The 13,251-nt window shown below is 22.5% G+C and overlaps 5 protein-coding genes across 15 annotated transcripts; 3 read left to right on the top strand and 2 right to left on the bottom strand.

Moving 5' to 3' along the window:
* The first annotated feature begins 55 nt into the window (after positions 1–55).
* Positions 56–1,830, top strand: LOC122857309 (glutathione S-transferase LANCL1). The gene is made up of 8 exons (XM_044159416.1): positions 56–153; positions 219–398; positions 469–626; positions 691–970; positions 1,051–1,233; positions 1,346–1,492; positions 1,556–1,658; positions 1,721–1,830. The coding sequence occupies exons 1-8, from the start codon at positions 58–60 to the stop codon at positions 1,795–1,797; spliced, it is 1,224 nt and encodes a 407-aa protein (XP_044015351.1). The 5' UTR covers positions 56–57; the 3' UTR covers positions 1,798–1,830.
* Positions 1,831–1,935: 105 nt separating this feature from the next.
* Positions 1,936–3,880, top strand: LOC122857305 (probable allantoinase 1). The gene is made up of 6 exons (XM_044159410.1): positions 1,936–2,278; positions 2,342–2,603; positions 2,667–2,803; positions 2,894–3,080; positions 3,164–3,293; positions 3,355–3,880. Exons 1-6 carry the CDS (start codon positions 1,968–1,970, stop codon positions 3,690–3,692), a joined length of 1,365 nt encoding a protein of 454 aa, XP_044015345.1. The 5' UTR covers positions 1,936–1,967; the 3' UTR covers positions 3,693–3,880.
* A 354-nt stretch (positions 3,881–4,234) lies between these two features.
* Positions 4,235–8,636, top strand: LOC122857321 (cyclic AMP-responsive element-binding protein 1). Of its 11 annotated transcripts, none has more exons than XM_044159434.1 (8): positions 4,235–4,684; positions 5,437–5,545; positions 5,959–6,105; positions 6,182–6,308; positions 6,906–6,992; positions 7,382–7,528; positions 7,702–7,771; positions 7,838–8,636. In XM_044159434.1, exons 2-8 carry the CDS (start codon positions 5,456–5,458, stop codon positions 7,980–7,982), a joined length of 813 nt encoding a protein of 270 aa, XP_044015369.1. In that variant the 5' UTR covers positions 4,235–4,684; positions 5,437–5,455; the 3' UTR covers positions 7,983–8,636. The 11 variants fall into 11 exon arrangements, with proteins under 11 accessions (XP_044015369.1, XP_044015371.1, XP_044015364.1 ...); XM_044159429.1 differs by having other exon boundaries at positions 4,238–4,684; positions 5,437–5,665; XM_044159431.1 differs by having other exon boundaries at positions 4,244–4,684; positions 6,870–6,992.
* Positions 8,637–9,552: 916 nt separating this feature from the next.
* On the bottom strand, positions 9,553–10,428 carry LOC122857355. The gene is made up of 2 exons (XM_044159479.1): positions 9,760–10,428; positions 9,553–9,690 (listed from the first exon to the last, which is right to left on the bottom strand). The coding sequence occupies exons 1-2, from the start codon at positions 10,094–10,096 to the stop codon at positions 9,644–9,646; spliced, it is 384 nt and encodes a 127-aa protein (XP_044015414.1). The 5' UTR covers positions 10,097–10,428; the 3' UTR covers positions 9,553–9,643.
* A 511-nt stretch (positions 10,429–10,939) lies between these two features.
* Positions 10,940–12,819, bottom strand: LOC122857353 (the record flags this gene model as incomplete). The annotated part of the gene is made up of 2 exons (XM_044159476.1): positions 12,549–12,819; positions 10,940–11,386 (listed from the first exon to the last, which is right to left on the bottom strand). Coding segments are annotated over exons 1-2 (456 nt in total), but the record flags the coding sequence as incomplete, so codon positions are not given.
* Between the last annotated feature and the right edge of the window lie 432 nt (positions 12,820–13,251).

A 13,251-nucleotide genomic window follows, 5' to 3' on the forward strand; every position in this document is an offset into this window, starting at 1 on the left:
AAAATTAACCTAAAGAAAAAATTATTTGATAACAAAATTAACAATAGATTTTTAAAAATGTCATCAGCTGAAAATTCAAGATATTATCGTAATATTTATCCAGATTTTTGTGATGATAATGCTAAAAATATAATTAACATTACTGAAAATAAAGTAAGAAATTTGTTAATTTGATAATTTAAAATAATAACTAATAATAAATTAATAAACCATTACAGATTGATGAAAAATTTAAAGAAAAATTATGTAAAAAAATTGATGATTATTTATTAATAATCGAAAAAAATTCAAAAGAATGGAATCATCGAAATGATAATTCAATTTATACTGGAAATATTGGAGTTATTTTTTTATATTATTTTCTTGGAACGAAATTAAATAGACAAGAATTAATAGATGTATGTTAACAATTAATTTTTCATAAAAGTCTTTTATATGTATTTTAATTTGACACTTAATTATCCATAGAAAGCTGAAAATTTATTGAAAAAAATACCAAAAGAAAATGATTCAATGAAAAAATATATTTCTTTTCTAATTGGGATTCCTGGTGTATACATAACAACAGCACTCATTCAAAAAGCTACCAATCAAGATGAAATAAAAATTAAAACAACTATTGAAAAGTAATTATTATATTTATAAATATATTTCAAATTAATTATATTGTATAATTTTTTTGTTTGACAGATTGAATGAATTATTAAATCATACAATTTCACAAAATGTTGATGAGTTACTTTACGGTAAATCTGGCTATCTTTATTCACTTCTTTATACAAAAAAAAATATATCAAATGATTTAATTAAAGATAAAGATATCAAAGCATTGATTAACAAATTGTTAATTAATGGAAAAAAATATTCAAGTGATAATAATTTCGAAGCACCATTGATGTACAGTTGGCATGATAAAGAATACCTAGGTGGTGCACATGGTCTTGCTGGAATATTATTTATTCTATTACAAGTACGAAAAAATTATTTATAAATTATTTAATTGCCTTTATAATTAGTAGAGTTTATTGATTTATTTATTTGTTAAATTAGGCACGTGAATATTTGAATGAAGATGATTTAAAAAATTATATTGAACCAACAATTCGTTATTTAATTAAAACGAGATTTCCCTCTGGTAATTTTCCATCGTCAGTTGATAATGATAGAGATAGACTTGTTCATTGGTGTCATGGAGCTCCTTCAATGACTATGCTCTTCACAACTGCTCACCAGGTATCATTAAAAAATCACGAGAACTTGAGAATTTCGAATTTCGTATTTTTATAAAATCGAAATGATTGTGTTTCTATTTAAATTTATAACAAAGATCTTCTTTTTCTAATAGGTTTTTGGAAAAGATGAATACTTGAATATTGCCAAAGAATGTGGTGATGTTATTTGGAAACGTGGATTATTAAAAAAAGGCTGTGGTTTATGTCATGGAGTTGCTGGTAATGCATATTCATTTTTATGTCTCTACAATTATACAAAGGTAATTAATTTTAATATTCCAATCACAATTAACAAATCAATCAATTAATTTTATATTTTTCAGGAATTAAAGTATCTTTATTATGCATGTAAATTTGCTGAATGGTGTTTCGATTATGAATTTCATCAAGAACGTATTCCAGATCGACCATATTCACTTTTTGAAGGTAAATAAATTAGAATAAATATTTAATATCATTTAATTATTTTTAATTTACAAAATTTTAAGGTCTTGCTGGTGTAATCTATTTTTTGGCTGATCTGTTGAACCCAACATCAGCAAAATTTCCTGGATACGAGCTTTAAAAATACATACATTAAAAATCATCATTTCTTTTAATTATTTTTCTTATCTATTTATTAATGATTGTATTATCAATTAATGATAAAAATATATAACCTCATTACTCTTAAGACATTTTTATAAAAGCCATTTCAATCAACTGCAAACTGAGTTAATAAAACATTCAAAAAAAATGTCAATAATTAAAGCATTTGCATCAAAAAGAGTTGTTTTAGAAAATTCAACAATTCCAGCAATAATATTAGTTGAAAATGAAATAATAATTGATATTATTAATGGATTGATTGATGATGAAAAAGTAAATTTAATAAATAAATATAAAAATATTATAATTGAAGATTTTGGTGAGCTTGTTTTGATGGCTGGAATTGTTGATAGTCATGTACATTTAAATGAACCTGGAAGAACAGAATGGGAAGGTTTTAAAACTGGTACAATAGCAGCAGCTGCTGGTGGTGTTACAACTGTTATTGACATGCCTCTGTAAGTAAATTATCAAAACGTACATAATTAAATCAATTAAAGTTAATTTTAATTTTTTAAAAGTAATTCATTACCACCAACAACAACATTGAATGGACTTGAATTAAAAAAACAATCAGCAAAAGATAATATATTTATTGATGTTGGATTTTGGGGTGGAATTATACCTGGTAATATTAAAGAATTAAAACCAATGATTCAAGCTGGTGTTTGTGGTTTTAAGTGTTTTCTTTGTCCAAGTGGTGCTGAAGAATTTCCTCATGTTGAATATTCTGATATTGAAAAAGCTATTGATGAACTTGATAATACAAATTCTGTGATACTGGTATTATTTAATTTTACATTTGCTATATTTAATATAAACTTTTCATTCGAAATGATTATTTAGTTTCATGCAGAGTTGGAAGAAAACATTGACATTGATGGCTTGGATACAAAATCTTATGATACTTTCTTAAAAACTAGACCATCAAGTATGGAAATAAATGCCATTAAAATGATTATTCAACTTTTTCAAAACTCAAAGTAATTATTTAAATAAATAAGATTAGAAAAAAATCACAGGCCACTTGTTTGTACAAATATTGATTCATTTAAATTAATTTTTTTCTTCAGGGTCAGATGTCATATTGTGCATTTATCAGCATCAGATGCACTTGAAATTTTAAAAATTGCTAAAGAAAAAAATGCATTATTAAGTGTTGAAACTTGTCATCATTATTTATCAATTGTTGCTGAAGAAATACCACCAAAATCAACACAATTTAAATGTTGTCCTCCAATTAGAAGCTCAAATAATCGTGTAATTATTCTAAAAAAAAAAAAAACTTATAAATAAATATAAGAACATGATAATAAGATAAATAAAATTTTATTTTGAATTAGGAATTACTTTGGGATGCATTGAAAAATGAAATTTTAGATATGGTTGTTTCTGATCATTCACCATGTACAGCAGAATTAAAAACTGATGATTTTATCAAATCATGGGGTGGAATATCATCTTTACAATTTGGTAATTAATTTATGATTAATATCAATAAGCTTAATTAATTAATATTAATTATATTAAATAGGTTTGCCATTATTTTGGACAGAGGCAAAAAAACGTAATTTTAAATTACACGAAATATCAAAGCTACTATCAAAAAATCCATCAAAACTAGCTGGTTTATCAGGCAAAAAAGGACAAATAAAAATCAATTATGATGCTGATTTTGTTGTATGGTCACCAGAAGATACAATTACAATTAAAAAATCTTCATTATTATACAAAAATAAAATAACTCCATATGACAATCGTACTCTAAATGGTAAAATAATTTCAACAATATTACGTGGTAATTTTATATTTAAAGATAACAAAATTATTGATAAATCAATCGGTAAAATTATACCTGATAAAAAAATTTAAATAAAAAAAAATATGCGTCGTTGTTTTGTTATGTAGAAAAAAAAAACATAATTATATGCATGACCTTGAAAAATAATGAATCATGCATTGAATGACGTCATCAATAAACTTTCTTAACAAATAAAATTGTTTTTTTTTTAAATACTAATAAACAATTTAAAAAAAAATAAAAAATAAACCAACAAAACAATAATTATAATTATTATTAATTTAAAAAAAAATTTATTTATATTTTCCATTGATTATCATTCTAAAACATTTTTAAAATAAATTTTTTTTTTTTTTTTAAATCAAATTGTATACAATTAAATTGTATTGTTTGTGTTTCCATGGGGATTCATATACAATCACTGATGACGTCATCAAATGACGCAGCATCATTAAAAAAAAAAAAAAAAATTTTTTTTTTCTAATTAATGGCATTACCCATTGGAATTGAAAAAATAAAAAATTATTGTTGTTATTTTCATCAGTGTGTAAATAATTAATTAAGCAGTATAAATTTTTTTTTTTTAAACAATAATACGTGTACATGTGTTGTGTATGTGTGTGTGAATGGAAAATGAAAATATTAGAGAGTTGGAGGGGCAAAAGAGAGAGGAGAGACAAATGTCAAATATAAATATGTGTGTGATTGTGTAACTCCAAGTGCATGTGTATTGTTGTTGAAACAAAAAAAACAAAAAAAAATAGAGAAAGATTATAGTGAAGAGGGTGTCAAAAGAGTGAAACAAAATACTTGAATAATAATAATAATAATAATATATGTAATATATATATATAACATATAGGTTATATATAGATAATTTTATTTTTTATTTTTTTGTTCTTTTTGTGTCGCCATATTGTAAATGGTGACGCGGGGAATTGGAGGTTGTGTATATTCTCCAACCAGTGACGAAGCCACTGGAGGTTTTGACGTGGCTGCTACGTACCTGTTTCGTTTATCCACTCGTATTGCAGCAAACTTGGTGACGATAAATACGTAACTGGTAAGTACAAAATCACGAAACAAGTGAGTCTGGAGAAATAAATAAACAACGAAGCATGGATCATTATGTCGAGGTGGGTTTTTTTTTTATAAAAAAAAAAAACAACAAAAAAAAAACCATCAGCATTGTTATTTACAACAATAATATTATTAACAATATTATTTAAAAAAAAAAAAACAAACTCGAACCAATAAAGTCCATTTTTATTTTTTTTATTTTTTTTATTTTTTTTTTCTTGTGAACAATATTTCGAATTGCATTTGTGAATAAATCTATGAAATTTTTTTTTTTTTAATGTGATTGTGTGTGAATGCATATACTTGATATAATCTTGATTAAAAAATAAATATATAAAAATTATATTTTGTGCTGGCGCTAGTGTTAATATAATTAAAAAAAATATGGCGACAAAATATTAAAAAAAAGTTAATATTTTTTTTTGGGGTAATAAGATGTTTTTTTTTTTTTTTTTTTAATTACAATTATTATAATGAGATGTAAAGATTGACGGGGACCTTCTCCATGGGTATGGTAGTCTTCATAAATATACCTTGAAAATTTTAAAATAAATAATATTATAAAAATTTATTTTTAGAAATGTTTTTGTGTAGGATAAAAAAAAAAAACAAGCAATAAAATGTGCTTATGTAAATGACGCAGTTTCATGATAATTTGGCGGGAAAATTTAAATTGTTAATAATAGTGTTGAATAATATCTTATAATAATTAATATTTTTTGTATTTTTTTTTAGGGCTTTTGGGCTCTAGGATATGGCAAGTATGGTTGAAGAAAATGGATCAATTGTTGATCCATTATCACCTGGTTCACACAGTGGTGATGCAGCTCCAACAATTGTTTCGGTACAGTCAATTAGTAGAACACAACAACAACAACAACAACAACAACAACAACAACATCATCAACTGGTTGCCTCATCCAGCATTGTGCAATTTACACTACCATCGTCAGGAGCAACTCAGGTACACCAAATGTGTTCCTGTGTAACTCGACGATTTTTGTTTATAATTTAAATTTATTATTCAATCATTACTAACACATCAATAATACACATAAATGACATTGTTATTAATCAAATAACATTTACCATTTAGTTTTATATATATTTTTAAATTGATTAATTACTTTTAATTTATATTTTTATTAATAATGCAAAATGCTGGTTTTGGCTAACCTTTTGTTGATGTTTATTAATCATAATAGAATATTAATATGATGTATTTTTTTTTTGTTTAAATTTGTTTCTCAATAATAGGTGCAATCTGTTATTCAACCAAATCATCAATCTGTTATTCAAAGTGCTACAAATATACAACCAGTTGCAATATCAAAAGGAAATGTTATTCTTGTTAAACCAAATTCAGTTATACAATCAACACAGGGTAATTTACAAACATTACAGGTAAATTAATTTTTAATTTATTATATAAATTAATTAATTTAAATGTACTATATAATATTTTTAATAATTATAAAAGGTTGTAGAGACTGGAAGTGATGAAAGTTTATCTGATGAAGATTCACCTAAAAAAAGACGTGATTTATTGACAAGACGAGCATCATATAGAAAAATTCTCAATGATCTTGGTGCTAATGAAATTGCAGGTAAATTAATATTGTATTTTAAATTTATTTTAATCAAGACGTACATTCATTTATGCGGGGCAGTATTAAATTAACAAATATATTTAATTTTTTTTTTTCGATTTTTTTTTTATAAAAGAAAACAGTTGACAGTGTATGTCAGTTTATTTATAAACAAATAATTTATTTTAATTATAATTAAATGATTCATCGATGCCATACCAAGCATATTAATTTTAAATTACTATTATTTTTTATTTTTTTTTATTTCAAAAATATTTATTGATTGTTTACTTTTTTTTAAAAACCTTTTTTTTCTGTTTGTTTTTTAATCCTTGAATTTAATTTTCCAATCAATGTTAAATATTATTATAACAATTATTAATTTTTATTTATTGTTTTCAATAACCTGACTGCATTTTGTCATAATTAATTAAAATTAAAATCTGACCGCATCGTTGAATAACGTCAAGTAAAAAAAAAAAAATACAAAACATTAACTTGATTAATTTCTAAGTTATAATGTTAATAATGATAATTAAAAAAAAAAATTATCGACGAATTCATGTATTAATTTTGAAGGAACACAAAAAAACGAAAAATTTTTCGTTGACACAGGTAACTTGCCTCCTTTAGAATCATCCTTAGAGTGTGACTCTAATGTGGACAGTGATATGTCTTCCCATTCGCTACATTATCAAACAGGTATATATAAATTTTATAATAAATAATAATTAATTATTATTTCTTATTATTTGATGTTGTTTTTATTTTTCTTTTTTTTTTAATTTTATTTATTCTTTTTATTATTATTATTAATAATTAAACTTTGGGACGATTATATTGAGTCAAATTATAAGCGTTAATGCTTAAAATATTTCCTATCCCTGTGTGTACTGCCAGTGTTTGTCTGTTATGTTGCTTGGTATGGCATCCCCAAGGGTGATCATATCTAAAAATAAAAAAAACTATGATTCTAAAAAATCATATAAAAATGGGACTAATAAATAATATAAAATGGAAGAATAAATTTGATGAAAGAAAAAGAAAAAAGAAAAGAAAAAAAGAGAGAAAAAAAAAAATGTTATTTACAGTAATACCCGCTGGAACAATACAAATTTCGACACAGGGTGAGGGTGTTGGTACTGGTCTTCATACGCTGACAATGAGTAATGCAACAACTGCTAGTGGAACAATTGTGCAGTATGCACAGGGCCAGGATACACAATTCTTTGTCCCAGGTGTGTCCCGTATTACTTCTTTTCTATTATTTCATTTTCATTTATTATTATTTTTTTATCCTGTAATATTTACACAATGTATAACAAACTCAATCAGTAATCATCAATACTAAAAATAGGATAATGAGCTTGCTAGAAATATTTGTTTTTTATTTTTTAAAATAATTTTACAGATTATACAGGACATGGTGTTGTTGTTGAAGATGCTGCTAGAAAACGTGAAATGAGGCTACAAAAAAATAGGTAATTTATTAATTTTAAATAATTTGTTTTTCATTTATTTATTTATTTATTTACTTATTTTTTTAGGGAAGCTGCAAGAGAATGTAGAAGAAAAAAAAAAGAATATATTAAATGTTTGGAAAATCGTGTTGCAGTTTTAGAAAATCGTAATCAAACATTGATAGATGAGCTTAAATCATTGAAAGAATTATATCAACAAAAATCAGAATGAAAAATATCAATAGTGCTATCAATATAACAATTGATTAAAAAAAAAAAAAAAACAAAAAGAAATTGATTTTTTTATATAAAAATTTAAAAGATAATTTATTTTTTTTTTTTTCTGTCATCTCAAAGTTGACATGGAAAACAAAAAAAAAAAACGAAATAAAATTTAAATTGTCTAGATGACCGAAGAATGTATTTCTATCTTCATCAATTTAATTTAAATTTAAAAAAGTAAATAACATATTTTGACAAAAAAAAAAAATAAGAAAAAATCAATATTAAAATCGTCGTATAGAACTGTGTATCTGTATCATATTGTATTTATGTATTGACGTAATGAAAATAGAGGAAAGGCTTGTGAAACTTGCTGTAATTTAAGCGAGAAGCCAAAGGTCTTGTTCGTGAATGAACATTTTTAAATGAAAAAATGATATTTCCTCGATTATTTATTATATGATTTTTTGTTTTTTTTTTTGGGGTTTTTTTTGTTTTTCTTTTCATTGTAAATTAACTTAAAAATACAGTGTAAATTATTATTATTTTTTTAAAAGCCATACTGCAGTTATGAGTCAACAAAGAAATATGTATTATTTATTATAAATGATAAATAATTAACGTTCTATTAAAATTTTATAGCCCTTGAATAAAGATGTCCAATTTTGTTTTTTAAAAAAATATATATTATTTAAATAAACAAGCACATTATGGACATTGTAAAATACAAAACAAAATGTAATATATAAGGAAAAAAAATTAAACATCAGGAGTGCCTTGAAGATTGCAGTATATATATACATGTTTATGTATTGCATAATTATGAAAAATTAAATAAATAAATATTATAACAATGATCAAGGTCGTAAATATGTAAAGTGAGAAGTTAAAAAAAAAAAAAATGTAATTTTATTTTCGATGAGATTTCAGATCAATTGCTTAAATTATTTATATAAATATATTTAATTAAATATTAATAGAATTTTTAGAATAAATGAACAAATAAATTCTTTCAAATTTTGTGATTAAAATAGTAACAAAATTTCATTAATTTTCTCTAGCCTTTAATTCAAAAAAATAGTTGATAGAAATCTCAATTTATTCAATGAAAAATAAAATAATAATTGAATGTTTTTGTCAAGTCAAAGTTTATTTTTATTTTTGTTTTTCAAATATTTATCTTGATAATGTATAACTTTTCACTGAATTTATTTGTAAAAACAAAATAAAATTAAGAATATAAATATATGATGAAGAAAGAAAGAAACAAATTATAATTAAATGTATGTCTTGATTGTTGCACCGATCATAATTATTAATTATTATAAAGTATTGTATATAGATAATATATGTATTTTTACATATCATTGGCCTTCTTTAACAAAAATATATATAGCTAGTAATTATTCATAATTATTATCGTTAAAAAAAAATTTTATTTTTTCTTTTTTTATTTTTTATTAATATATCAAAAATCATTTAAAAAAAAAATCTCATTAATTAGTAATTACAATTTATATCACGTTTACAAAAATTAATTTTTTTTATTATTTTTTCCATTAGTCAATCATTTCCAGTGTCTGAAATTAAATATTTAAAAACCCCATTAATTGAAAAATTTAATAATATCTATTTTTTTAACAATTAAGTATAAAAAATAATTTTTTTTAATTACCTGGGGGGTTGAGTAGCACTTTTGGAGCCTGGTAAAGTTATTCCTAGTGTTGAAAAACAAAAAAAATATATATTAGATAAAAAATTGAAAAAAGAAAAATATATAAATTTACCTTTTCGTTTATTAATTGTTTTAGAATTTTTATTTTTACTACCACAAATTAATTCATCAATAATTCGTGGATTTTTTTTAACATCTTTAGATTTTATTATTTTATTATTACCAAGTTTTTCCATATTATAAACAGCTGTTTTATAAACAACTTCAACTGGTTTTTTAATTGTTCCAATTTTTTTAACACTATCATCATTTGTTTTTTTTTTTAAACTATTTATTTTAATTGAATCTTTTTGTATGATTTTCTTTGATCCACTTGTTGATGATGTACCAGTTGATTTTTTACCAAATTTATATGAATTTTTATTGATTAATTTTTTGCTATTATCCATAATTTCAGTAGTTTTTTTATCATCATTTTTATCAATTAAATCAATAGCTTTTTTATCATCATTATCAGCTCTATAATTTTCATATATTGGCAATATATCATTACTACTTTTAAATATATTTGCATAAATTGGTAATAATTTTTTATCATTTTTATTAAAAACTTTTTTATTAATAGCTTTTTTTTTAATTATTGGTAAATTATCTTCAACTCTTGCAATTGTTGTTTCATGTGTTTTAATAATTGTTGATAATACCTGATTATTATCATTATCTTTTGTAACAATTACATTATCATTATTTATATTTTTAACACGTGAATTAATTTCTAATACAGCTTTTGGTGATGTTAATTCATCATTTATTTTTTCATCATCAATATAATCATTATCACCAAGTTTAATTTTTGTTTTATGAATATTATTATTCCAATATTTAATATTATCAATATCAACAACAGCATAAGCACCACAATTATCAACATTATTAATTGTTATTTGCTTTAATTCATTATTTTCAATATTATCATTTTTTATATTTATATCTAAATTATTATTTATTTTATTATTGTTGCTATTATTACTATTACGTCGTTTACGACGATATTTATTTGTTGGTGGTGGTTTATTAATTGTTTCAACAATATTAACTTTACCACAATCAACAGCAAAATGTATTTCTGTTTTACAAAAATCAACTTTTTTTATTGTTTTATTATCATTTAATTTTTTATAATTATTATTTTCCAATGTTATAACACTTGTTTTTTTATTGATATTATTATTATCATCATCATCAATATATATTGTTGATGGATTTATTAAATTAATAACTGTTATTTGTGGTTTTTTATTAATTTTTATTGATGAATTTTTATTATCATTATCAGCTGTTTTATCATCATTAATGATATTATTTATTTTTGATAATTGTAATGATCTTCTTATTTGTGAATTACGTTTAAATATTGATGATGATGATGATGTTGATGGTTCATTTAATAATGATGATGATGATGATGATAATATTAAATCTTCATCTGAATTAAAACGTTTTTGTAAATAATTATTTGTTGTATTTTTATTACTTTCATATAATACTGGTGTATCAAATGTTTTTGTTGTTAATAATTCTGAATTTTTTATGTCTTTTATTTTTGATGATGACCATTGTGATGCTCTGACAACTTGTAATGATCTACCTGGTTCTTTACTTTGATAAATTTCAACTTGACGACGTGCTTGTTGTTGTATATTTCCATCAGCTGAATTACGAATTCTTGAATCAACAACCTGAAATATAAATTTATCATTAATCAATTAGTTAATTGATGTTATTTTTATTTTTTTTTTACTTTTCCATATGATTTTGCTGAATTGTTATCAATTGCTTTCCATCTGCCTGTTTCAACTCTTGCATTTTCAAGCATTCCTGTTATTTCATCAACACCAGACCATTCATGAATTTCTTCATTTTTATATGGTACATTATCATCGTCATAGTGTCCATGTCCTGGTGTTGAAAGTACCACTTCCATCTTCATACTTTTAATTCTTTGAAAAAAAAAAACAAATATATTTATTATTTAACAATATTTATAATTTATTCAATATGTGTAGGTAGATTTATTTTTATTATTTATTATCTTTCTCTTTCTGTCTGTCTGGAATTTTTTTTTTTTTTATATAATTTTATTTTGTCTAGGCGTAGGACGCCTTCAGAATTTTTCAACTTTTTTATTTATAAATTCATTGGATGAAGGATTTTGATGATGAAAGGATATAAATTATATTTTTTATTTATTTAATTTATTAGCTATTATATTTTTTAAAATTTATTTTATCAAAATTTTATCAAAATTTTTGTGTTACGCTTTCCAAGTTTCGGTTGTTCAACTCGAAACTTTTGAATATTCTGTCTTTTTTACGGTAATTTATTTTTATTATTTTTACAGTTTAGTGATTTTATTTGTTTATATATTTTTTTTTAGTCACTTTCATGAGATTATAATAAAAAAAATTATCAATTTGTTCCACCTCAAGGGAGTCAGTCTGCCAGGGGCGCTTTCACTTGAAGAAATTTATTACTTATTTCAAAATTGTAAATAAAATTTGTTTATTATTTTTTTTTACAGTTATAAATTAAGTCATCTGTATAATTAACAAATAAATATATAAATCTTTTAATTGTTTAAACTAATTTTTTCATATTTATAAATTCAATGGAAAATAATAAAACTTTTTTTTTTTTGTTTTTTCTATTGTAAAATTTTATTTATGTTTCGATGATGCTTGGGAAACTGAGATCTGCATTTCACTATAATTCTTCAACAAATATATTTATACATAAAAAAAAATAAAAATAAATAATTAACAATAGATAAATAGATGAAATTAATTTTGAAAAAAGAAACCAATTAATATTTCAATAAAAAAAAATAATAGATAAACTTACCCAAGACATATCTAAATAGCACTATATTATAAAAATTGTTTTGTTAAATAAAATTATTAACAATAATTATATATTTAAAAAAAAAAAAAATTTCATCACATCCAAATAAGGTGCTTTCTTTTCTTTCTGAACTTGTGCGTTTGTGCAATCAATCGGAAACCGGTTGTTACACATCGCACATGACACACTTATTTTTAACAAAAAATATACATTTTTTTTTCATCAAATAAAATAATTAATAATTTATATAAATAATAATAATAATATATATATTATTTGTTTATTTAATAAATTATTTTTCAAGCAAGCTAAATTTATATTTTATGTTTGTCATTTTTTTATTTTCTATTTTCTTGATAATAAACTTTTTCAATTTAATTTAATTTAATTTGTTAAATAAAATAATTAATTTTTATTGTTTATTTAATTTTTAAGAGAGAGATGCGTTCATGGTGAAGGCAATCGTTTAACTGGATTATATTATTTGGAGGACAAAACTTGAAAGAGTCGAGTTGTTTTTTATATTTATTTTTTTAATTTTTCTAGTGATCTTTTCATTGGATCCGCTGGGATCCGCTATGTCTGGTATACAATTGTGCGTAGTGTTTTAAAATATCTATGGAGGGATATGAATGATGAAAGTGTTTCCACTTCTCTTTTTCTAAAATATTATTAATAATTTTAACTTGTCTAAAATAATATT

The sequence above is a fragment of the Aphidius gifuensis genome, linkage group LG5 (assembly GCF_014905175.1).
Source record: "Aphidius gifuensis isolate YNYX2018 linkage group LG5, ASM1490517v1, whole genome shotgun sequence".
NCBI lineage: Eukaryota > Metazoa > Arthropoda > Insecta > Hymenoptera > Braconidae > Aphidius > Aphidius gifuensis.

Bases quoted from the DNA above. Each gene is read 5' to 3' on its own strand.
- LOC122857305 (XM_044159410.1), top strand. From the start codon at position 1,968: ATGTCAATAATTAAAGCATTTGCATCAAAAAGAGTTGTTTTAGAAAAT. The intron at 2,279-2,341 runs GTAAGTAAATTA...ATTTTTTAAAAG, and splicing joins ACTGTTATTGACATGCCTCT to TAATTCATTACCACCAACAA. The intron at 2,804-2,893 runs GTAATTATTTAA...TTTTTTCTTCAG, and splicing joins CAACTTTTTCAAAACTCAAA to GGTCAGATGTCATATTGTGC.
- LOC122857355 (XM_044159479.1), bottom strand. From the start codon at position 10,096: ATGGATAATAGCAAAAAATTAATCAATAAAAATTCATATAAATTTGGT. The intron at 9,691-9,759 runs GTAAATTTATAT...TTTCAACACTAG, and splicing joins AACAATTAATAAACGAAAAG to GAATAACTTTACCAGGCTCC.
- LOC122857309 (XM_044159416.1), top strand. From the start codon at position 58: ATGTCATCAGCTGAAAATTCAAGATATTATCGTAATATTTATCCAGAT. The intron at 627-690 runs GTAATTATTATA...TTTGTTTGACAG, and splicing joins ATTAAAACAACTATTGAAAA to ATTGAATGAATTATTAAATC. The intron at 971-1,050 runs GTACGAAAAAAT...TTGTTAAATTAG, and splicing joins TATTATTTATTCTATTACAA to GCACGTGAATATTTGAATGA.
- LOC122857321 (XM_044159428.1), top strand. From the start codon at position 5,456: ATGGCAAGTATGGTTGAAGAAAATGGATCAATTGTTGATCCATTATCA. The intron at 6,106-6,181 runs GTAAATTAATTT...TAATTATAAAAG, and splicing joins GTAATTTACAAACATTACAG to GTTGTAGAGACTGGAAGTGA. The intron at 6,993-7,381 runs GTATATATAAAT...TGTTATTTACAG, and splicing joins TTCGCTACATTATCAAACAG to TAATACCCGCTGGAACAATA.